Source organism: Diabrotica undecimpunctata, chromosome 8 (assembly GCF_040954645.1).
Source record: "Diabrotica undecimpunctata isolate CICGRU chromosome 8, icDiaUnde3, whole genome shotgun sequence".
In the NCBI taxonomy this organism is placed as follows: domain Eukaryota; kingdom Metazoa; phylum Arthropoda; class Insecta; order Coleoptera; family Chrysomelidae; genus Diabrotica; species Diabrotica undecimpunctata.
In genome coordinates, this window is record NC_092810.1 from 74,234,511 (window position 1) to 74,260,729 (window position 26,219).

Consider the following 26,219-nt stretch of genomic DNA (forward strand, 5'->3'; position numbering starts at 1 on the left):
ATTCTCTATCATTTTATGTATAGCATTTCTGTCGTACGTGTTTCTATGTCAGATCTTTTACACATTTTATGTACAGCATTTCTGTCTTACTTGTTTCTATGTTAGATATTTTATACATTTTCTATCGTTATTATCCATGTTTTCTGCCTTACGTGTTTCTATGTTATATTTTACACATTTTCTGTCATTTTATGTACAGCAGTGTTCCTATGTCAGATATTTTATACATTTTACACCATTATTGTCCATGCTTTCATTCTTACGTGTTTCTATGTCAGATATTTTATACATTTTTCTATCATTTTATGTACAGCTTTTCTGTCTTACGTGTTTCTATGTCAGATATTTTATACATTTTCCATCAATATTGTTCATGTCTTCTGCCTTACGTGTTGCTGTCAGATATTTTATACATTTTCATTCATTATTGTCTATGCTTTCTGCCTTATTTGTTTCTATGATAGATATTTCACACATTTTCTGTCATTTAATGTAAAGCATTTCTGTCTTAAGTGTTTTTATGTTAAATATTTTATACATTTTCTATCATTATTATCCATGCTTTCTGTCTTACATGTTTCTATGTCAGATATTTTATATATTTTTTATCATTTTATATACAGCAGTGTTTCTATGTTAGATATTTTATACATTTTCTATCATTATTGTCCATGCATTCTGACCTACGTGATTCTATGTCAGATATTTTACACATTTTCTATCATTTTATGTACAGCATTTCTGTCTTACGTGTTTCTATGTTAGATATTTTATACATTTTCAATCATAATTATCCATGTTTTCTGCCTTACGTGTTTCTATGTCAGATATATTACACGTTTTCTATTATTTTATGTACAGGATTTCTTTCTTACGTGTTCCTATATAAGATATTTTATACATTTTTCATCATTATTATCCATGTTTTCTGCCTTACGTGTTTCTATGTCACATTTTCACATTTTCTGTTATTTTATGTATAGCAGTGTTCCTATGTCAGATTTTTTTTACATTTTACACCATTATTGTCCATGCTTTCATTCTTACGTGTTTTTATGTCAGATACTTTATACACATTTTTCTATCATTTTATGTACAGCTTTTCTGTCTTACGTGTTTCTATGTCAGATATTTTATAAATTTTCCATCAATATTGTTCATGTCTTCTGCCTTACGTGTTGCTAGGTCAGATTTTTTATACATTTTCATTCATTATTGTCTATGCTTTCTGCGTTATGTGTTTCTATGATAGATATTTCACACATTTTCTGTCATTTTATGTAAAGCATTTCTGTCTTACGTGTTTCTATGTTAGATATTTTATACATTTTCTATCATTATTATCCATACTTTCTGCCTTACGTGTTTCTATGTCAGATATTTTATACATTTTCTATCATTTTATGTACAGCATTTCGGTCTTATGTGTTTCTATGTTATATATTTTATACATTCTCTATCATTATTATCCATGTTTTCTACCTTACGTGTTTCTATATCAGATATATTACACATTTTCTATCATTTTATGTACAGCATTACTTTCTTACGTGTTCTTATATAACATATTTTATACATTTTTCATCATTATTGTCGATGGTTTCTCTCTTACGTGTTTCTATGTTAGATATTTTATACATTTTCCGTCATTATTATCCATGTTTTCTGCCTTACGTGTTTCTATGTCATATTTTTCACATTTTCTGTCATTTTATGTACAGCAGTATTCCTATGTCAGATATTTTATACATTTTATACCATTATTGTCCATGCTTTCATTCTTACGTGTTTCTATGTCAGATATTTTATACATTTTTCTATCATTATTATCCATGTTTTCTGTCTTACGTGTTTCTATCTCAGATATTTTACACATTTTCTATCATTTTATGTACAGCATTTCTTTCTTACGTGTTCCTATATAAGATATTTTATACATTTTCCATCATTATTGTCGATGCTTTCTCTCTTACGTGTTTCTATGCCAGATATTTTATACATTTTCTCCCATTATTATCCATGTTTTCTGCCTTACGTGTTTCTGTGTCAGATATTTTATACATTTTCTATCATTTCATGTAGAGCAGTGTTTCTATGTTAGATATTTTATACATTTTCTATCATTAATGTCCATGCTATCTGTGTTACATGTTTCTATATCAGATATTTGATACATTTTATATACAGCATTTCTGTCTTAAAATTACCGTAGCGTATTGTGGTAGTCATGTTTTTACTCGATGGCTGAGTTTTTCTTTTATATAACAAAATATATTAACTTTCAATTTTCACATCCAAAGTATATACTCTAAAACTATATATACTCTATAACTATACACTCTAAAAATGTACTTAATTTAATTTTTCTTTGTTAATATACCTGAAATATCTTAACGTTGAATATTTGATGGTCCTTTACGGAGTATAAAAAGGATGGTCGACATTTTCCTTCACGGATTCACGCCTGTGTACCTTTACGAAGGGAGTTGTACTTAAACCTATTAGTTGATCGTGAGACGGAACCTGCAAAGTGCGCTGTCAACTAGGGTTAGGTATATACAGTGCTTTCCGTATGTTTTATTAACATGATCAGGGGAAATGGTTGCCTGATGGCTATCGAAGAACCGTCTATGACCAACATATATTATAACAGAGACCAATGTTTATTATCCACTTTAAAACTATAAATTACTTGCTCGTCGTAGATAAACTATAGTATGCAAATATTTACGCTTTCCTTTCGCCTTTCAGTTAACGTCTTGTGCGTCAAAAATCAGATAAATAACAACGAAGATATAATGTAATGGTCTTTTAGCACGTTAGTTTGTTTGAACATAATTTATGGATGGTAATCATTCGTTGGTTAGTTTTCGACATAATTGGATTATATCTGAATATCATTGTAAAATGGTAATTGTTGTAGATAAAATATAATATGCAACAAATCGAAAAATAGTCATCTTGGAGATTTATGTATAGTAGTGGATATTTAGATAAGACTCTTGACTAATTATACGTTTAGATGAGGTCTGTGTGTATTAGTGAGTGTTCAGCGGAGACTCTTGTCGAATTGTACGTTCAGTGGAGATTTGTGTATAGTAGTGGTCGTTCAGATGTGGTTTGTAGAGAACGTTTAGGTCCTTATCGGTTTGTGATCAGCCAACTCATATCTATGTCGAGTAATATACGTTAGTTGTTTGAACATACTGGAAGAATGGTAAACATCCGTTTGTTAGTCCTCGTTATGATTTAATTATATCTAAAAATATCGTTGTAAAATAGTACTTGTTGTAGATAAAATCGAGTATGCAATAAAACGTTATCGTATACCAATAGTCATATTTGTGAGTTACTGTTCCTAGGATACTTATAATGACTGCTCAGATGAGATTTATATATTTATGTATAGTAGTTGATGACCTACATTTCCGTCTTTCCTGTGGTGTCCAATATAATACTTTTTGTTATTCTGTTGTCGCTTATTCTTTAGACGTGTCCATACCACCGTAGTTGTGATATCCTTCGTTATTCTGCGTCTGGTATACGTCTGATATAAGTTAAATTGCTTCTGCTATACGTCTGATGTTTAAGCGTTGAAACTACGTTTTAAGTATATTAATATAACGTGGTTGGCAGTATATTTTAGACATGCGTTGGAGCGCGTTAGAGATGTTTACCTTTTGGTAAAAATCTTTAGATCAGTTTATCGATGTATTTAATCAACACTTTATATAGATCCGCATCAATTTTTCAAATCATTAAGTGTTTGGCAGCCGGTTGAGTAAGACGTGACTATGGGTGAAGAATGCCGTTTGTATTTAGAAAACTAACATTGGTAATTTAATAGGTACCATTTATCGTCTCAACTTCAATATTGTTGTATATCGATGTTCTTATATAGTATTTACCTTTAGTGATATACTTGATTTTTTTTACAATTTTTTTCGAATATTCAATATGCGCAATCCCTTGTGGTGTTTTTTATATACACATATTATTGTCAGATTATGTTAAACGGTTATGTAGCTTAGAGGTGTGCTTTGGTGCGGGGTATGGAGACGTATCAGGGCCAACTTTAACAAGTAATATTGAATTAATAATCAACATTCTTTCTACATTTTTATTAATTTGTTTCTGCATCTCTCTCCTCTTCTGATGACGTATGTGGAAATGTTCATCATCCTCTTATAAAGTATTAAACTCTTGATTTATACAATGTAAACCTTTTATATCAGTATTACGTTGCTTTACGTCTATGCCATTTTACACTATGTTGAACGGTACCATTATTATTATATGCACATGTTCGACCCCTCGTAAAACACCTAAGTATATAATGCGCGAAACGGTTGCGCCTACGGTTCAAGCTGGTCGATCCTCTAGCGTTTAATGCCTCATGCGCGAAAGCGATGGCGCGTACAGTTCATGCCGTTTCAGACCTTTCGTCGTTGCGTTCTTTTTTTTATATCCATTATTACCTACTTATATCAATTGGTTACCTAGCTGTGTGGCTATCGTGTGTACCTTTGGTGCTGCTGGTCCCTGGTTCGAGTCCTACACATGTTAGAATTTTTTGTTTAATAATAATTTAATAATTTGGATTAAAATTGTCTTATAGATAGTTGAAATACAAAAATAATATGTAAATTAATTCATATTAAAAATAACTAATTACTAAACTTAAAAAAGGTGTCTAGCGTAAAAAACAAGTTAGGACTTGTCGGTGACGTCATAGCGGGATGTGACCAGTGCGCGGACGGTGCTTGTGACGTCACTCCGCCAAGGTCACGTGGGCTATCGAGAGGCGCGAGGAACTGCGTCGAGAGTGCGGGGTCAAATGAGGTCAAAGTGGGGTGAAGTGCATCCCTTTCTACTTGAACATGCAATCGAAGTGTTAGCTGCACATCTTTCCTTTAGTCAATGTTCCAGTAGTTCAACTAGTTTGATCCCTAAGCATTCTCTTCAAATTCCGATTTTAAAATTACCCGATATTTAAAGCAATACAGACACCAGTAATGCTGCTGATTGGGCATATTTTATATAGTTGTTTTAATCCCTTATTGGTGTTTAAAATCCTACCTAATTAATGAGTTTTAAGTTGATAGATAACTTGCCTGTAATAAAAATCAATTAGCTGTAATAGAACACACTTCTCAACATTATTTGAGAAAGAATTTTGTAATAAATTCTAGGAAAAATTTAGCACAAATTAAAAATCTAAAGTATTATGAAAAGGAACTGTGGGAGCTAATTGTCATATTCCTGTTTGAGAAAAAAGTTGACTTTGGAACAAGAAAGGTGTTTGACACAGAACGGGATATGTCTGGGTTGACAAGTTTAGACAAAATTTCTTGAATTTTTTTATAAACGTGCGATTATTTTGGAAAATCTAGAACCATCAGAGGTAAATCAAAAGAAAACAAATGCAAACGTTCTAATAATAGTCAAATCAGACAACATCAATCCACTACCAAATGTTCATGTTATAGTCAGTTTCTCCCACTGTATCATTGCAAAAATTTAAGATATTTACCTAGTTACAGCAGTAGATACTGTCTACGATGAAAATGGACAACCCAAATAAGTCAGAAATTTACTAGATTCATCTAGCCAAAAGTTCTTTTGTAACCGAAAGGTTTATAAACATCCTTGGTCGTGTGCCTTACATGCAATTCATATAAGTCAGTGGTATTTCTAAAAAAAATCACTTAGGAAAAATTATTCTTAACAATCAATTTCAATACCTACAAAAAAACAAGTTTAGGGTAGTGTACGCGATGTTGATAAATATCACGTGAAAACTTCCGCAAATGCAGTTAGAAACAGGCCAATTGAATATTCTAAGCCACTTCAAGCTCCCATTAATTGACCCATTTTGTCACAGCCCAAGTGAGATAAACATGCTAATCGGAGCAGAAGTGTACTATGACTTTTGCTTTAACCAGAAATTTATCAACATAGTAAAAAACCTTCAGAGTCACAAAACACGTAGCTGGGTTGGATTGTAGCAGGAAACGTTCCAGTTTCCAAACCAAGACAAACAAATGTTTCCTCACATCGATCTCCTGATGGACAGTGACGACAGATCACATGGTTCATTTAAACTGACTCAATTTATTTCTCCCCAGAAGAATCAATAGAAAGGTTTTGGCTAATGGAATAAATTCCAAATACATTCCAAAGAAATTTTTCGCAAAGGCATAAGATAAGCTAGCTGAGCAAATCTTCACTTCAACTACGCAACAGCTAGCAAATTTCTCATATCAGGTTGACTTTCCTCTGCTACCCTCTTTGAGTACGAAAGGTTGGGAGATTTCTTTTCGGTAGCGAAAAACGCTTCAAAAACTTGTAAGAAATTCCAAATAGATCAGTCTTACTTTAAACTCTACAAAGATTTTATCAACGAATATATCACACTAAAACATGGTAAAATCATTTCATTGGGCCTATGCACTTCACTAGGTCAGTATAAGTATTTCTTTTCGCACCACGCAATAGTCCGAGAGCATACTATGATAACGAAGTTAGTTTTCGATGGGTCTAGTAAAACATCTTTTAGGTTGTCTTTAAACGAAACCATCTTGAAAGGCTGTCAAGTCTAATCAGATCTATATGACATTCTAAGTCGATTCCGATCTTTTAGTCATGTTTTAACAACAGACATCGAAAAGATCTATAGGCAAATCACAATCACTCCATTCCAGCGTTTTTTTTTAAAATATCCTGTGGAGGGAAAATTCAGATCAACACCTACATGCATCGAGTTATTATATATCCTGTGGAGGGAAAATTCAGATCAACACCTACATACATCGAGTTGCAAACTGTCATATATGCCACCAACAGTACTCATTTCCTTGCCACTAGATCATCATCATCATCATTAGTGCTACAGCCCTATAAAAGAGCCTCGACCTCCCCAAGTCTATTATGCCAGTCAGTTCTATCCATTGCCAACTGTTGCCAGTTTGCTGCGCCTATTTGTCTACCATCCTCATCTACACCATTCCTCCATCTGAGTTTTGGTCTACCTATCCCTACTTCTACTTCCCACAGGTTGTGACATAAGGATTCTTCTAGGAGGGTTGTTCTGCTGTGATCTTGCCAGATGTCCTGCCCGTCTTAGTCTTCCTATTTTTATAAAGGATACTACGTCTTTACCACCAAATATATGTTTATATCTGTGATATATCTCGTAGTTGTACCTCCTTCTCCAAACACCATTTTCACAGATGCCACCAAATATTCTTCTCAGGATCCTTCGTTCAAATATAAGCAGGAGATTTTCATCTGCCTTGAAAATGGTCCATGTCTCCGACCCATATGTCAACACTGGTTATATAAGGTTTTGTATATGGTTATTTTTGTTTTTTGGCTTAAGTTTCTGCTTCTCATATGACTACTCAGTCCAAAATAGCATTTGTTTGCTAGGATTATTCTTTGCTTGATTTATTCAGTCATGACGTTCTCCTTGGTGATCAGGGAGCCTAAGTATGTGAATTTGTCCACCACTTCAAAGATAGAATTATCAACCGTGAATTGGTGGCCGATGTTTCTGGCTCTATTGTTGGGTGTTGATGCCATTATCTTAGTTTTATTTTCGTTTACTTGCAGGCCCATATTTTTTGAGGCGTTTGACAAGGTGGTATACATTTCTTCTAGCTTGCGTGTTGTGCGGGAAACTAGATCAACATCATCTGTATATGCCAAAATTTGGGATGATTTATTAAAAATGTTTTCTCTGCTGTCTATTTGGGCATCCCTGACTGCCTTTTCCAAAGCTATGTTGAAAAGGAGACACGCCAGCGCATCTCCCTGTCGCAGCCGAACATGCGTTTCAAATGCCTGTGATTGTCCACCCTGTATTTCGACTTTGCAAACAACTTTACGCATTGTAGCCTTAACCAATCTTATCAGTTTATCGGGGATGTGGAATTCATCCATGGCTTCATACAATTTATTTCTTAGGACACTATCATAGGCCGATTTAAAATCTACGAAAAGATGGTATGTGTCGATATTGAATTCATTGGTTTTTTCCAGTATTTGCCTTAGCATAAAGATCTGGTATGTTGTTGATCGACCAGGCCTAAAACCCCTTTGATATTCGCCAAGAAGCTCCTCTGAATATTCACTCAGGCGACCATATAAAATACTCGAAAATATTTTGTATGCTGTATTAAGGAGGGTTATTCCCATATAGTTTCTACATTGTAATTCATCGCCCTTTTTGTGTAGCGGGCAAACGATCCCAATACACCACTCTTCTGGGATTTGTTCCTCATTCCAGGCTCTCAGGAGCCCAAAAGGTGTTGTCAAATTTCAGGTTCAAATTTCGGCCATTAAACGGTCTGCGAGAGACAAAAACTCCCCTACGAAATTATGCCAACTATTTTCGAGTTCATGCCCAATCCAGTCAACAAATATTGTGAATTCGAAAAGGTGGGTGTAGATTATGGTGGTCCGTTTTTGATTAAATCTTCTGCTTTGAAAAAGCTTCTATGCTTAAGTCCTACCTAGCCATATTCGTCGGTATAACTACCAAAGCTGTTTTATATTGAACTTTTTACCTCTCTTTTGACCGAAAGTTTCATCTTGGCACTAAAAAGGTTTATTTCACGGCGAGGTAAACCCTCACACATCTATAGTGATCACACGACAAATTTTTCCGGTTTTGAAGAAATTGCACGAATTGTTTCAAAAAACTGAAAATTATAAATGCATTCACAACCATTTAGCTCAAAATGAAATAATGTTCAAGTTCATCAATGAACCCCTTATTGGGGGCAATTAAGGTAAGCTGCTATGAAAGACACAAAATACCATCTCAAACGACGTGTATACGATGAAACCTCACCTAGGAAACCTTTTTTAAAATACTCATACAAATGAAAGCTATTTGTGCCCTATGAGACCCCTATATGCCATTTTAAGCAATCCGAACGACTATCAATATGTTTTTTTATGCTTTCCCAGAAAAAATCATATTGAACATCCCTGAAAACAGATGAAAGTTTTGGCAACGCTGCACTCAAATTCATCAAGGTTTCTGGCAGCACTGGACTATAAACTACTTGAACAAAACCGACCAAAATGGATAAAATCATTTCCAGACATTCAGGTCAACTAACTAGTTCTTGTAAAAGAAGTTAATACACCTACTCTCAAATGGCCACTTGCTTCATTCCTCCTCCAAATAATCCCAGGATGAGATGGCAAAATTCGTCCTGTAAAACTTTAAACCCAAGAAGGTATATTCACTCGAAATTTTACCAGGGTATGTCAATTGTCGAAGTAGGCTTATCAAATCGCGTTGTAGTTATACCTCTTTTATTGTAGTTTGTATTTGCGTTGTTGCTTGTCGCTTCATTGGGTTCATAATTAAGATAAATAATAATTAGGGAGGGGACGATAACAATGTGGCCTTACTCCGTAAAAAACTTAATTCTTAGGTAAAAGAAATAACAAAAAGACTTAATCACGTTCAATTTATTCCACCACCAACGATCGGTTTCGCATATTATAATTTGCTATGCATCTTAGGTCAACAGTACACGGTAAACTAAATGCTGAAATATAATAACCCGTATTAAGGTGCTGTCTGGTATAAAATATATAGCAATTAGGCCAGTATTATCTGTGCAATTTATTAAATATGAATTTAAATTAATTTAATGAAAATTAAGTAAAAAAATCATTTAGTAAAAACTGAAATTAAAAATTATTGCTTAAATAAATTATTATTGCCGATACAAGGATTATTATTAAAAGTTTAAGAAAACATACTTTAAAAATCCGTTACGGTAAACTGGTGACTGGTGATCATCGGTTTTACTGCAACTATTTAACGAGTAAAGGGATAGTTCTTGTGGGAAAAATTGATATTAACAACTAGGATAGGAACGTAGGTATTAATGTAAATTGTTTGGTAATACCTACATTCCCATCCTGGTTGTTATAATCGAAGTCGAGTGCGGTGTGGTCACAGAGTTTACATCACTAATCATCCACGTTAATCTTCATCATCTTCATTATTTTTTTTTTAAATCAGACTGTTGAATTGATATATTACTAACTAAAAACTGTATACCTTTATCTTTTTCTTCCAGTGCCTATCCATTATCTAATGTTGGCAACCATTCTGGCAATGATAATTATTTTATTTGTTACTGCTCGGAACAGTCCCGTAACAGATGTTACAAACCAGATTGTTAAGTTCTTTAGCAAGGATATTTTTCTTTTGTCGGCGTCTTTTTTACTCTGATATTTCCCTTGCAGAATTCATTTTAATAATTTTTATTTGGGGATATTTGTCATTGTTTCTCAAATATTCCAATTTTTCTACGTTACACTGAATACATTTATTTTCTTTATATTGTTTTTGGAAAACTCTTAATATTTGATATTTTGTTCATCCTTTAAAATTTTGAAAATTCACACCATAAATATTTCCAGCCTCTTTATTGTTGCCCCAGTCAAGGTTCAACACTCTGTTCCACACAACAAAATTGAGAATATGTCATCAACCAATTATATTATATATATATATATATATATATATATATATATATATATATATATATATATATATTTATATATATATATATATATTTATATATATTTATATATATATATATATATATATATATATATATATATTTATATATATATATATATATATATATATTTATATATATATATATATATATATATATATATATATATATATGTTCGGAAAGATTTCCGCGGTTAGTACAATTAAACTTAGAGCTAAGATTAATATTATTATAAAAATTAATATTAAACTCACCAGTCTTCCGGGTTGAACCGCGTCGATATCCATTTTGCCGAGCTTTCGACATCCTCTCTGATGTCTTCTTCAGGGCTTCCGAGGTCTCAGTCTCCCGAGCCCCCAGACACTACTACACTCACTAGTCACTTCTAGTTCACTCACTAGTTCACTACTACGACTGGGACCAGGGGACGGTTCATTTATACCGTCGATGGTGACGTGGCCTAGGTGGGGGTTAGGGTGGAGATTGGCGCGAGAGTTGGCGCGAACATAACCCCCACCTAGGCCACGTCACCATCGACGGTATAAATGAACCGTCCCCTGGTCCCAGTCGTAGTAGTGAACTAGTGAGTGAACTAGAAGTGACTAGTGAGTGTAGTAGTGTCTGGGGGCTCGGGAGACTGAGACCTCGGAAGCCCTGAAGAAGACATCAGAGAGGATGTCGAAAGCTCGGCAAAATGGATATCGACGCGGTTCAACCCGGAAGACTGGTGAGTTTAATATTAATTTTTATAATAATATTAATCTTAGCTCTAAGTTTAATATATATATATATATATATATATATATATATATATATATATATATATATATATATATATATATATAGTTAATTTGTATTGCATAGTGTGATGTGTAAATACATTGTAAAAATACTTTAGTAGTTAGTTTGGCTTTTGGCTTATTAACAAAAGTCGCTTATTCTATCAAAAAAACTGCGGTTCCTCGGACTGGTACCAATCTGACAGATTTTTTTTAATGTGGTCATTCCTTGCAGTATTCGAGTCCGTGATCCTTGAAATTTTTGCATTCAGCAAATTAATATTCTAATCACTGTGCCATTCAACCATTATTGTTAAATCGTAATAACCGATTTAATAAAGATGATGGTAATAACAAAAAATAATAACGGACATTGTTACAGAATTTGCAATTGACGAAAGAGCAGAAATTAAACATAGATCAGGTAAGTAGAAATCATTTTAAAATCTAAAAGTTGTTTTTTGTCTTGCTACTATAAGATTTTTTTGGTCAAAAGAATATTAGTATCAAAACAACACCCCAACTATTATAATAAAATATTAAAATAATCGAAACCCAGATTGTTTGGTTTTAAATATTAGTAGGCATATTTTGAATTTAAAAATCGACGTTATAATATCACAAGCTATTGTACTAGTTATTGCAGTAATACTGGTAGCCATAATAGAGTATTAATATAGCAGATCTAAAATCAATATTTTTTCTTTTTTTCCAACGACACTACATCATAAAAATTGAGCCTTGGTCTCCTAAAACTTATAAATGTCTTGACGTTTATTCCTTAATATCGTACATTTCGAGGCCTCACAAACAGATTTTTATAAATATTTTTAGAAGAATAAACAGTCGCAGACAGAAAATTAAACTTAAAAAATCTAAAAAGTCCAGATATATAAAGCAATTGCAGGCAGAATTAAATAAAGAATTCATAGAATAGAGAGAGGTAACAATAAAAAGAGAATGAAATAAGATTAAGAGGTTAACCTGGAAACAGCTAAAAACGTGATTACGAATTAAAAACTATCAAAGAAAAGATGTGGTTGGTTGAAGAATGTACCACGTAAAAGAAGTGGACACAAAAAATTTGAATAAAAATTAAGAACGGCAGACAAAATATGCGGAAGAAAGAAGCGGAGATATGAAAATTACCAAATACTAAAAGTAGAGGAAGATTTCAATCAGGGTAATATTACATAAATGTCTGAAACAATTTAGAGAGTGATATAAACCACGCACCAATCGGTGTATAAATAGTAAAGTGAAAATTATAAGTGTAAAATAAGCATAAAAGGAGGGTGCCACTTTAAGATTTGCTAACAGAGCAAATACAAAGAAACCTATCCCATGCAATAGCGAATCTGGAGACAAAAGATAAGAACCAAGACTACGAAACAGGCGAAATTCTAGGAGAAGGGAAAAAGCAGTTATAGGCTCAACCCACAAGAACTGAGATAAGCTCAGTTGTAAAAAGTAAAGACCCATCTATTACCAACTCTTTTTAGAGGAAAATAATAAAACAATACAGAAATTATGCTGTAAATCACATGCTATATAAGCGAAATCTACCGTCAGATAAATTAAAATCGTATAAAATACAAAAAACATAAAGACTAGAATTGACAATAAATGAACATAGCCTAGATATATATATATATATATATATATATATATATATATAAAGTGTATTCAACTAGTGAATTTAGAGGTTTAATCGGTCATTTAGGTTGGCAAATAAAAAAAAAGTCAACTACTTTATAAGTTTATCGAAGATGTTTCGCTTTGTATTTCTAAAGCTTCATCAGTTCTCTAAAATATAACAGATGACATAGAGTTTATAAGAAATACAGACAAAAAGAAATAAAATGATCTTAGCTTTTAGAGAAAAGATATCTGTTGATGATGGATATGGGGTAAGAGTTATCAATGAGAATGGATTTGAGTAAATCCAAAGATTCCCTCTTGTACCGCGTATGGGTCAACGTGTGTACTCTAAAGCTTAGAGCTTGTACAAGGTTATGTTTGTATCTTATTGGGTGTGTAGAGTGGTAATTTAAGAACCGGTTGCTCGCCATGGCTTTCCTGTACCACGTAGTGCCCAATGTGTTACTATGTGTGCGTATGATTCGCATATCCAAAAACGGTATGCTGTTATCAACCTCTAGTTCACATGTAAATTGAAGGTGAGGGTCAACGCTATTGAAGACTGATAAGGTGCTTAAAATCTTATCAGGTGGTGTTGCTAGGATCAAGTTGTCGACATAACGCTTTACAAAGGGAACCCGGAAATCTAACTTACTGATACTCTCATTGATAAGGTCGTCGAGTACGAAATTAACTAGAATGGGGGAAATGGACGATCCCATGGGAGTTCCAAAGATTTAACGATAATATTTGTCATTAAATATTAGATAATTGGTGACAAACGTCAGTTTTAATAACTCCGAGAATGTTTCCCATGATACTGGACTGTGTGGTTGGATTTCATTCCAATGGTTCCGGAGTGACGTGACGACGCTAGAGAGTGGGAGATTAGAAAACAGTGATACTACGTCGAAGGTTACGTTACCTCTTGGTAACTGATAATTATTGATAAATTCACTGAACTGGAAAGAGTCTACTATGTTGAAATCGTTCTTATAGTTGTATGCTTGTGAAATAATGTCCGTTAGGAATTGAGCTACATTAGTGTTAGAAGCGTTTATTGACGATAGTATAGGACGCATACTCAGTTGGGGCTTATGGATTTTAGGAAGACAATAGAACCTAGGGGCATTACCATTATAGTTATGGAAGGATTTGGCTGGTTCATCATCGATGATTTTTTTGTTTTTTAGTTCAGTGATGAATTTATTTATTTTATTTGTGTAAGTTGAGGTGGGATTGCGGAGAAGTGGCTGATAATATTTATTATCATCTAGAAGTTGTTGGCTCAGGTTTGAGTACTGCTCTCTCATTATTAGTACTGTTGCATTGCCTTTGTCGCTGGTTAATACCATCAGGTCAGGGTGTTCTTTAAGGAATGTGGACGTTTGCCTATATACATCATTTGTATCCGAGCTGGCATAGGGTTTATGTGAAAAGTTGGTGAGAATATTATTAGCAGATGATCTTAATTCAAGGAGTTCATTGGCTTCCGAATATGAAAGTATGTTTTCTATGTCAGCTACGAAATTGCATAAAATATAATCATTAAGCGAGGGTTGTAATCCGAACTTAGGTCCGATTGATAGAAGTTTTAAGATATTTCTAGGGATTTGGATGTTTGTGAGATTTTTAATCCATTTATCGTGAAATGGTAGACGACTGAAAGGAGTGGACCCTAGATTATTTAATTTTGTTTGGAGGTGAGATAAAGAATTGTTTAGAAAGAACGTATATTTTTTGAGAAGAGAAGTTTCATATTTAGCCAAAATGTTGGAAGGTAGGAGAGGTTCAGTTGGATGAATATGTTTCACATTTGTCGATGAATGAATGCTATCTCGAAATGTACCGAGGAAATGTGGAAGTTCAATAATCGTGCTCTTACCTGTGTGTTGATGGCATCCACTCTTCTTTTTAATTTGTTAGATAGTATTCCCATGGTGGACTGCATGAGGTGGTCGGTGCGATCATTTAAGAACCTTGGGTATCTCTTCGTCTTTCTACATTGAATCAGGAAGGTCTTTTTTGCTTCAGTTCTCGCCAGTTTTTCATTAAGTTTGCTCCATCTCTTGAGTAGTAAGGTACAGTTTCCGCCATATTTTTGTTTGATGGTCACGAAAAAACCCTTTGTATAAGTGGACATTGTAAAGACTACGATCGTCAATTTATATTTCTAAAGTATTCAACTAGTGAATTCAGAGGTTTAATCGGTCATTCAGGTTGGCAAATAAAAAAAGAAGTCAACTACTTCATTAGTTTATCGAAGACGTTTCGCTTTATATTTCTAAAGCTTCATAAGTTCACTAAAATATAACAGATGACATAGAGTTTATAAGAAATACAGATGTTTATAGTTCATAACTTACAACTTTCATAACTTACAACTTACAATATATATATATATATATATATATATATATATATATATATATATATATATATATACCGCCATCGTTTTCTGTCCATCCATTCGTCTTCTTTGATGGCTATCTCTCATTATCTACCGTACATTTTCTTCCCAGGCAACTGAAGGCCTTCATCTTTTTCGTTGTGGTATGTAATTTAAATCTTTCTTTGGCATCTATTTTCATTCATTCGCTTTACGGGACCATACCACACTAGTCTTATTTCAATTCTGTCTACACTGAAATATACAGTATTTGTCCCCCTTCTAATATCTTCATTCCTGATATGATCGTTTTTGGATACACCACACGCTCTTCTTAGAAAATCCTTTTCTACTTATATTCTTTTTCTATCTTTCATTCTGCCCCATAAGTCATAATAGGCTCTACCAAGGTTCGATAGATTGTCAATTTCGTTTCTTGTCTAAAATATCTTCAGACCATAGTAAAAAGTTTAGAATATTTACCGCTTTTTTCCCTGCTGTGTTCTGATTTCGATGTCTCTTTTGGTAGTGCCTTCTTTAGATATTATAGATCCGAGAAATTTATATTCGTTGCATGTTATTGTGTTTTTAATTTCTAACTCTGTATCTTCTTTATCATCTCCTATTTTAAGATACTCTGTCTTTGACATTTTTATATTGAGGCCCCATTTTTCATGTTCTTTCTTTGATTTTCTAAATATGTAGTCCATGTCTTCCTCATCATTCGCTACGATTACCTGATCATCTGCGAAAAATAAAGTTGTTGGACATTTACCACCGCCTATGTCTATTCCCATTCCGGATACTTGTTTCCTACACCGCTCTAGCGATAATTGAATGTATATTTTAAATAAGGTCGGAGATAGACAACATCCTTGTTTAAACCCCGTTGTTATTGGAAATGATTCAGATATAAAGTTTCCTTCTTTCACGACACTTCTTGCATTATCGTAAATATTTGCGATAGCATCCACATACTCTCTACTGAGACCTACTTTCGTCAATGTTTGAAACAGTTTTTTCAAAGGTACCGTATCGTGTGCCTTCTCTAAATCTACAACCAATATGTGAGTAGATAGATTTCTTGCCTTCCGTTTTTCGATTATCTGCTGCAGAACGAATATACGATCAGTGCACGATCTTCCTGCACGAAATCCATTTTGTTCTTCTATGTCTTCGTATTCTGATTACATTCTTTCTTTTATTATTCGACAGTACAACCTCCCGACTGAGTTGATAACAGTTATTCCCCTATAATTAGAGCATTTGCGTTTATTCCCTTTCTTGAATATTGAGCTAATATATCCAACATTCTAATCATCATGGATATTTTGTCCTTTTAAGCATGTGTTAAATAGTTGAACCAACATCTCGTGTAATATTTTTGAACCATACTTTACCAACTCAACTGGGATGTCTCCAGGTCCTGCTGCTTTACCGTTTTTTGGTATTTTGAGGGCATCGCTTAATTTTCCGGTTGTTATCTCAATTATTTGTGTATGTTCGGATATTTCTTCCATTTCGATCTCTTGGAATTTGCATATATCCTCTGTCAGTAAGATCTCAGAATAGTGTTTATGTTAGATTAAAACTGTAAGTTATATTTTTCCTTTCCTTACCTCCGGAGAGACTTTCTCTGAGGTTATAAAAGCCATACAATTATCAAAAGATGGTAGAGCGACTGGGCCTGATGAAATTCCAACTGAAATATACAAGCTTATAAATGATAGCAATGTTTTAGAGGCTATAACTTCGTTTTTCAATAATATTTATACCAGCGGACAACTTTCTAATGGTTGGTCTAATTCACTGTTTATAGCTCTACCTAAGAAGACAACAGCAAAAAGCTGTGCTGATTATAGAACCATCAGTTTGTTAAACCACTTATTGAAAATTTTTCTGAAGGTAATACATGGTCGTATCTATAAATCTATTACAATCTATAACAATGTTATACAATAAATGCGAAGAATACCTGGATTACACACAGTTTGGATTCCATAACGAGTTTGGAACGAAAGAGGCACGGTTTGGAATGAACGTACTTGCTCAAAGATATCGAGATATATCTGTAGATATCTACTGTTGTTTTATTGACTTTCAAAAGGCATTTGATCGTGTTAAGCACTCTATATTGATCGAAGCTCTAAAAGACATTGGCTTGGACGGCAGAGATGTTCGAATAATTGTAAATTTATATTGTAATCAAACAACATCAGCTTTAGTAGATGGTGTTAAATCACAGGCTCTTAATATTAAAAGAGAAGTACGGCAGGAATGCCTCTTGTCACCCCTGCTTTTCAACGTTTACTCCAAAAGAATTTTCAGAAAAGAACTTTCTAAAAAACAAGAAGGAATACTTGTGAACGGTGAAGTCATCAATAATTTGCGATATGCGGACGATACAATACTCCTAGCTTCTAGTAAATAAGATCTGCAAACACTACTTGATAGTGTCGTTGAGAGTTGTAGGTAGGCAGGTCTGGATCTGAACATACGGAAAACCAAAATACTCGTAATAAATAAACAACAGCATATAAAACCGTCTATATATGTAAATAATACCAAACTTGAGCAAGTTGATAAAATCGTTTACCTTGGACAGCAATTAAATTGTAACGCAGAAAGTCACGGCGAAATAAGATCTAGGATAGAGCAGGCTAGAGCGGCTTTTAGAAGGATGTCCAAGGTGTTATGTAACAGAGACCTAAAATTGGCATTGAGGATCCGCCTACTTTGCTGCTACGTGTTCTCGGTCTTACTTTATGGTGTCGAGTCCTGGACTGTAAATAAAATCGATCTAAATCGCCTTGAGGCTTTCGAAATGTGGTGCTATAGAAAAATTTTAAAATTTTCTGGGTGGAGAAGATTCGAAACTCCACAATACTAGAACGTCTCAGCAAGACTACTGAGATCATAAAAAGCATCAAGCAGAGAAAGCTGGAGTATTTCGGACATGTAATCAGAGGTCCCAAATATAGGTTGCTACAAAATATCATGCAAGAAAAAATAGCAGGCAAATGCAGTCCAGGACGAAGAAGAATCTCCTGGTTGAAGAACTTGCGAGATTGGTATGGTGTTGATACAAGCATGCTATTTAGGGTGGCAGTGAATAAAATTAAGATAGCTATGATGATAACCAACGTTTTAAAAGGACATGGTACATGAAGAAGAAGAAGGAGATACTTTATCACCTTCCACGCTTGCCCAACTCTTGTTCCACCCATATATCTATCCACCTCTGCACATCTTCGATCCAACATTTCATTTTTACTTTTCACTACTTCTCTTTTTACATCTCGATTTAATTTTTTATATATCTTGTAATTTTTCTCCTTTCTCGTTGACATCCATTTCTGATAAGCAGTTTTCTTCTTGTTTACTAACGTTTGCATATTCTCCGATCACCATTTTTGATTTTTTGTTTCATGTTTGTCTTTATACCCCAAAGCTTCACTTGTAGCCTCATGAATGCATTTTTTAAGTTGCTGGTATAATTCTTCCGCTGATATATTTTCTCGATCCACATTTCGTAATTTTGTGGCCAGTCGTAATTTGTAAAGAATTTTCGTTCAATCTTCTTTCAAGCTTTCTAGTTTATATTTAGGGGATATTACTTTTTGTCCCTTTTCTATATTCTGTACCTAAGTGTTATTGTTTTTGCGATAGTTTACTATCACGTTGGCCATAAGTAAACTATGGTCGGATCCACATTCTGATCCACGCTATATCCTTACGTCAGTTGTTTTCAGCTGAGAAGTTTGACGTTGGATTACATAATTTCCTAATAGGTTGTATTTATGTTAATTTGTGGATGTGGATGTGGATGTTGACAAAAACCATTCATAATTTTGAAAGACATTGTTTCATAAAAATCTCTAAGACGCATTCCATTGTCATTGGTTATTTCTTTCCCATATCTTCCTACGACTCTGTTATTTTCTTCTCTCCCTACTCTACCGTTTAAAACTCAAAGAGTATTTCATTCATCTTGTTGTAGTATTCGTCTTTACTTTCTATATCTCCATCTTCATTTGGGGCATACACTCTGACAATTACGATGTTGTACCCATTCTTTTACATTTCCAGTATTAGAAGTTGTTCATTTACTTCAGTCCACGATTTAATATTGTTTTTAAGATTTTTTCGAATGGCAATAGAAACTTCTCTCTTAGCTCTGTTATATTTACTCACTCCACTGTAGATATGTATATATTCTTCTATCTCTTCATTTCCTTTTCCCTTTTTCTTGTACATTCCATGTAGCCAATATCATTTTCCTTTTTCGTTGCATTAGTCGTCTTTGTTTTGGTCCATCCTTTATATTCCGAGACTTTTGGTCGACATTTTTAGCATTTATTTCTTTTGACTAGGAATGAGTTGCTAGCCCATCGCATCAACCCTCCTCCTTTATTCGGGCTTGGAACCGGCACCGGCATTTACTGAGCTACTCAATCCACCCAGCACTTTCGGACGCAAAGTTAAACATAGCCTATCTCATTGGAAAAAAGCATACGTCAAGGATTCCTATTAATCACTCTTCCGTTTAATCTAATTTTGTACGAAATTATTAACAGTACTCTAAATAAAGTCATAGTTAGTTATCTCTACGTTATGCGGACGATGTCATACAGAAAATTAAGATGCTATGCAGATGTACCTATATAATAAAATAGTAAACCAATTTAACTTAATAGGAAAAAATTATTAAAATAATAATATCAAAAAATAAAACCCTAACTATGTTAATCTTCAAAACTCCAATAAGATTCAAACTTGAAATGGATGACAAAATAATTCAGGACGATATGAGTTTAAAATACTACGCAATAATACTATATAATAATGCTAAGAAGCATAGCTATGGAGGTGCAGGGATACGGAAATGGTCCAACAGATTTAAGTTCAGCTAACTAATGGCGGATATCTTAAATATGCAATCTAACCCTATACTTATTCTTATTCTTTTCCTTAGCATGTCTTATTTCTGTCTGTGTCTTGAACTATTTTAAACAGTTGTTCGACTCTTTGTATCCCGGTCCATTCTTTGACATTCTTCAATCACTTGTTTTCTACCAATTCCTCTGCGTTCTTCGATTTTATATTATAGTTAATTGAAGAATATTAGAGCGAAGACTATTGTACCTTGGACCACTATTTTAAGTTAAGTTTACTTGATAAATTTGATTTGATTTGATACTCATATATCATGGGACATGCATCTTGTACCTTAAGCCAAGTACATCATAAAGGTTACATATAAAAAATGCATTCAGTTTCAAAAATATTTTGATAATTTAATGCATGTTTTTAATACAAACTTTGAATAACATAAAGGTTATTCAATTGACAGATTGATACAAATATCACACATGTAGCGTTTCCATTATTTTTCTTCTATAATTGCGCATAAAAACGGTATCCAGTGACCATAAAAATAGTACTTAGAATGTAATAGTATAGAAATACGCTTTATTGTCACTGAAAATTGTTTTATATAATGACAATTTTATAGACAAAGCTTACAAAAAATTAAAAAAATAACAATAACAATTTAAAATTTACTAAAATTACATAAATCATCAATATCACAAAATAAAAGATAATAAAACACACAATCCATTACAAAATTTAAATAAATTGCAAATTGCATAATGAAACCTTACGAACTAATAAGTTTGAGTTGCTGCATGTGATACATAAATATATAAAAATACTTTGGTTACTTGTACACAAAGGAGCTGTAATTTCTTAGTTATTCGTTAAGAAACTCTTCTACTGAAAAATATGGTCTTTCAGATAGATAGGCTTTTGTCATTTTCCGGAACTTTGAAAAGAAGTTGCAGATTTAAGTTGCAAAGGGAGATGGTTGTATATTTGTTTTTGCCGAATATTTTTCGATTTCTTACTAACTCAGTGGAGGAGATCAGTAAATACACATCGAAGGTTGAATTTCTGGTGGAGTAGTCATGATTAGGTCTTGCTGCCAAAACACGTAAGTGTTTACGAATTGAGCACAGTTTCTAAAATATATAAAGAGGGAAGAGTTACAATCCCGTGATTTATTAAGTAGCTTCTGCAATGTGTTATTTCACTGAGGCCAAAAAGATACCGTATTGCTCTTTTATGTAATTTAAAAACAACATCAGATTGAGCAGCTGTACTAGAACCCCAAAAAAAGGAAGACCATATCGAAGATGAGAATCGAACAAAAAAAATATGTTAGTTTGGAAGACGCTAAATTAATTTCTTTCCAAACAGATCTTATTGCACAGCAGGCTGAGGCTAGTTTCTTAATTAACAATTTAATATTAAGGGACCATTTAAGGTTGCTGTCTATAAAAATACCAAAAAATTTTACAGAATCAACGATACTGCTCTGGCTGTTATTAAGAAGCAAGAGTTAAAGAGCTCCTCTATAGGGTAATTCTGCTGTCCAAAAGAGAGTAAATTAGAGTCGAACCAGGTTTTTATTTTAAGTAGATCAGAAGTTATAGTTGCTTGAAGAGTTGCAATATAAGAGTTTCTAAGGTGGTACTGGTAGCATCATCAAAAAGAATACTTTTTCCATAGATTTTTAAGTTAGCGATGGCATTTATAAAAATAAGGAAAAGTAGAGGATCCAATACTAAACCTTGTGGTACTCCACATACAATTATCTTGAGACTAGAGTCAGTATCATTTGTTTTAACTGGTTGTTTCCTATTCCCCAATTGAGATTGAAACCAATTCAAAGAAATACCTCGACTTCCGTAAAAAATTAGTTTTTTATTAAAATGTGATTTACACAATCAAAAACTTTGGCATAGTCACAAAAAAGAGGGGCAGTGTAAGGATTATTATTTAGTGCTTGACAGACCTCATGTGCAGGATGATAGACTACCTTGATAGACCACTTGCATCACTGTTTTTACTCTTGGCCCTAAATTTTAAAGAACAATATTGTAAGCATTCTTCTTCTTCACCAACACTGTAATCATTATCCGTTGATATTAAAAACAAATCTTTAGAATCAGATGAGTCACTAGACGCCTCTTGATACCTTATTACTTTTTTGTTAGTTTTTTCTGTCTATGCTCTCTTTTTTTTTCTGTAGGGTAATTCAAACATATCCCTAGATTTCGTGTTACTCTTTTAATATTACTGATATCCTTTTTTGACTTTTCTTTCTCTGATTTTTATTCGTTAATTGCATTCTTGTTTGACGTTTCAGTGGCGATTATGGTTCTTCCCTGTTTTTAACCGTGCCTTTATCTCTTACGCTCTTTGGCCATAGTATAAGGTTGTATTTTTTCGGGGCTTAGCAATGCTTTCATTTTTCTCTTTTTAACCTTTGGTGTTTCAAAATGGTTTGAAGATAAGGACGTAGCAGGTTCAAGAATTGTTGATATCTCAGAAACTAAAGAACATGATGCAAGCTCGGAATAAGTTAATAATAACAGAGTTGAGAAAGTTAAAGGCAAAGGTTGTGAAGAAGTCAAAGGCATAAATTCTAAGGACCAGTGTCTAACGAAATGGAAATTACAGGGCTAGAAGCGTTTCAGAGCCTATCAATCATGTAAAAACCTAAATAATTAACATCAGTGAAAATTTACTCATTGAAAGAAAAAACTGCTGACTTACTGAAGCCAAATAAGACCTAATTCGGAGTGAAAACTTTTGGCTAAGCAGTACCTAAAACATCAGCTACACTGTTAATATTAAAGGTTTCTTCTTTGTTGCTGGATAAGCCAACTAAGATGTTGTTCTGAGTGAAAGCTTTTGAATAATCAGTACCTAAAACCTCAGCTACACTGTAAATATAAGCAATTAAAAGCAATTAAAAAGCAATATTTATGAGGTTTTAGTCAGCAGTTATAATCTATACTGCAGTAACCGATATAAAGAAACCAAGAATATTACTTAAAATGGTAAAATAAAGACAAAGCACTATGTTGATATAAGGTTAAATGCTCGAATAAATAAACTTTGATCAAATAAAAGGCAGATATCGAGCACAGTTTAATAATTAAATCTTGCCCAAGTACTTTCTCTTCCTAGAGCATCTTCAGGGGCATTTGTCAATTTTGGCCTATCCAATAATCAGTATAGGAAAAATTATATTGGTATTAATCAACAAATGGCAAAAAAATACAAGAATACCAAGAAAATAATATGTAATATCCTGAACATCCAAAGAGAAGGCTTCCGAAGGTGCGAAGCCATCAAGAAAATATGGAAGGGTGCTATTTTCTTCTTTTGTTGATTTCTATATAATCCATCTTATTTGATTTCAATAAAACGGCAAAGTAAAATAAGCAAAAGATTAAAAAAGTAGAAGCGTCTAGGAATATGTATTATTCCACATAAAATCTAAGATATGCCCAATACTTTGTTTATAATATATCAATAGCAATATTAATATTAATTAAAAATATAATAACAGTTTTTTTTATTAAAAAATATTAAAATTGGTATAAGATAAAGCTACAACAAACCTTATTTCGTTTTTATTTTTAATTTTACCAAATTAATTTCTTTACTTCTATATTTTTTAAGAATAAACCAGCACAATAACGTGTTTGTTATTAAATATTATTACAATAAAAAGTTTGTTATTTTTAACGTTTAGACTTTGATAGAGAATTCATTCCCAAAATACAAATATGATATCAATTTGCAGTAGGATATTCGAGTTGAAAATCAAAACATAAAATATAAAAAGTTAACATAATTGTGTTTTTGGCCAAAAAAATCTAGTAGTTAGTATGAAAATGGAAGAAGAAAAAAGTTTCAGAATAAAATTAAATAATTACTGATGACTAGTGTTTCTAAAGTTACATTGTAGACAATAAAATAATAAGATAGTAAAAAATATTAAGAATAGTTCTTATATCTACGAGAATTGCTCACTTTGCGACAGACATGACCCATTTACAAATCAAAAGAAATATGTATTTCCACGTTTCAATGTATGGACATACGCTATAAAATAAGTACTACTGTCACTGGCAATACCAAAATATGGTAATCATTTGCAATCTTTTATTTTATGTGGGTCAGGTTTGAAGAAAAGAGATCAGCAAATAATGTACCTATTTATGCTATTTTTTTATATCATTTTAGGGATAATTAGGATTCTTGAAAATTTTACAATCTTCATGCAGACAGTTTTATCTTATCTAGATGGTCATGCAAAAATGGAAGACATTGTAACCTCTGTTCAAGAATTCGTAAAATCTATGGAATCTTTTATTAATATTAAGGCAATTATTAATGAAGTACCGTTAGTAGGACCTACAGTATCATGGATTATTACCCCAATACTAGAACTGTTTTCATCGCTGATCAGAAACACTCCGGTATTTGGAGAGTTATTATCACAAATGCTTGTCGGTCCAGGTAGGACAATTTTAAAACTTTAAAACAATTTTTGCTACCCTTTATCTTTTTTCTTATATGCGATCTCCCATGATTCGTAAATACCTACCTTTAACTTTATTATATGACTATCTTAACTTGTATACTATACGACTTTTGTACGACATATCTAACAATCGAATGTATTTGAACGGCAAAACTCATATACGAGACGTTTTTTGTTTTAAATGTTGCCGTCGTTGTCCAGCACATGCTGGCTGCTACATCTGTTTTCATACATAAAAGGAATACACAAAAAGATAATATATGGAAGGGGCATAGAACAAGTAATCAATCAAATATTTATGAGTTGTAATCGATCACAAAGAGAAGTAAAGAATATAACACAAAAGTCAAATTTGGTTATTTTGCAATAAATAATAACAAAAAACTCCTCAATAAGAAGCAAATATCTCAAAAGATAAACATGTCCATTTGAAGACAATATAAAAATGTATCCTTAAATATCGCTCCGAAGTATGGGCGCTTACACAATAGGAAATAAATAGCTACAATTTTTAATAGGAAATAACCACAATTTAAATTAAAAATATTTTGATTTTACTGTTTCGATTTCCTTTTCGAACATCCTCCTAAAATTACGAGATCGAAACGTCAAAATAACGTATTTTCAATTAAAGTTATGGGTATTACCTATTAAAATAGTAATTACTTTTAAATGCCACAAGAAAATAGATTAAAAATACTAGATTCATAACATAAAAATATTACCAGAAAATAGGTGTATATATAGAGTAGATTCCATAACAAATGTTATACAAAGAAGACGACTTGGGTGATTATGCCACCTGCTCAGAAAGAATTGCATAAGATAAGAAGCAAGATCAATGAAAAGGAGTAGAAGAAAAAGATCTAAAGATACTTAAAATATTGCAGCTAGGAAGATATTTAAGCAAAAAAAATATGACATAAGCTGACACTAATTATAAATAGAAACAGGAACAGTAAACAAAGTTTGTAGATAGTACACACATTAAACACTACAAGTGCGAAAGGGGATTTAATTCTCCTGTGGTGATTAGATTGGTGGAACATATATAAAGAAACACCAAAAAAAAATCACAATCTTGTTGTACAGTACAGACAAATATTGAAGATCTACTAGTTGACCGAGTTAGAAACCAATGGAGAGAATGGGAAAATAAATGGAAAACACATTTAATGGTAAGAAAAGGAAATTTGAGTTAATGGCATATTTCCCATACTGCAAAATATAAGCTACGACAACTTATAAAGCAAGATAAAATCATATACTGACTAATCGTAGAATCTTAAGTCTAAAATAAAATATAAAATAAAATTGAATTTAAAGTCAGTATGGAAATAAAACTTACTATTAGTGTAGATACTTACTATATCGAGAGTATTCTGAGTATTCTCAGAATACTCCCGATATAGTAAATTATATTTTTAGAATACTACCAACAAATCATC

At 32.8% G+C, this 26,219-nt stretch overlaps 1 protein-coding gene across 1 annotated transcript in view; it reads left to right on the forward strand.

Annotated features, from left to right (window-relative positions):
* The window catches only part of LOC140448456 (uncharacterized), a 108,673-nt gene that overhangs the window by 78,145 nt on the left and 4,309 nt on the right, over positions 1-26,219 (forward strand). The window contains exons 3-4 of the mRNA XM_072541534.1: positions 11,718-11,759; positions 24,471-24,746. Of these exons, the coding sequence (XP_072397635.1) occupies positions 11,718-11,759; positions 24,471-24,746 (318 nt within the window). The remainder of the gene's footprint in view (positions 1-11,717; positions 11,760-24,470; positions 24,747-26,219) is intronic.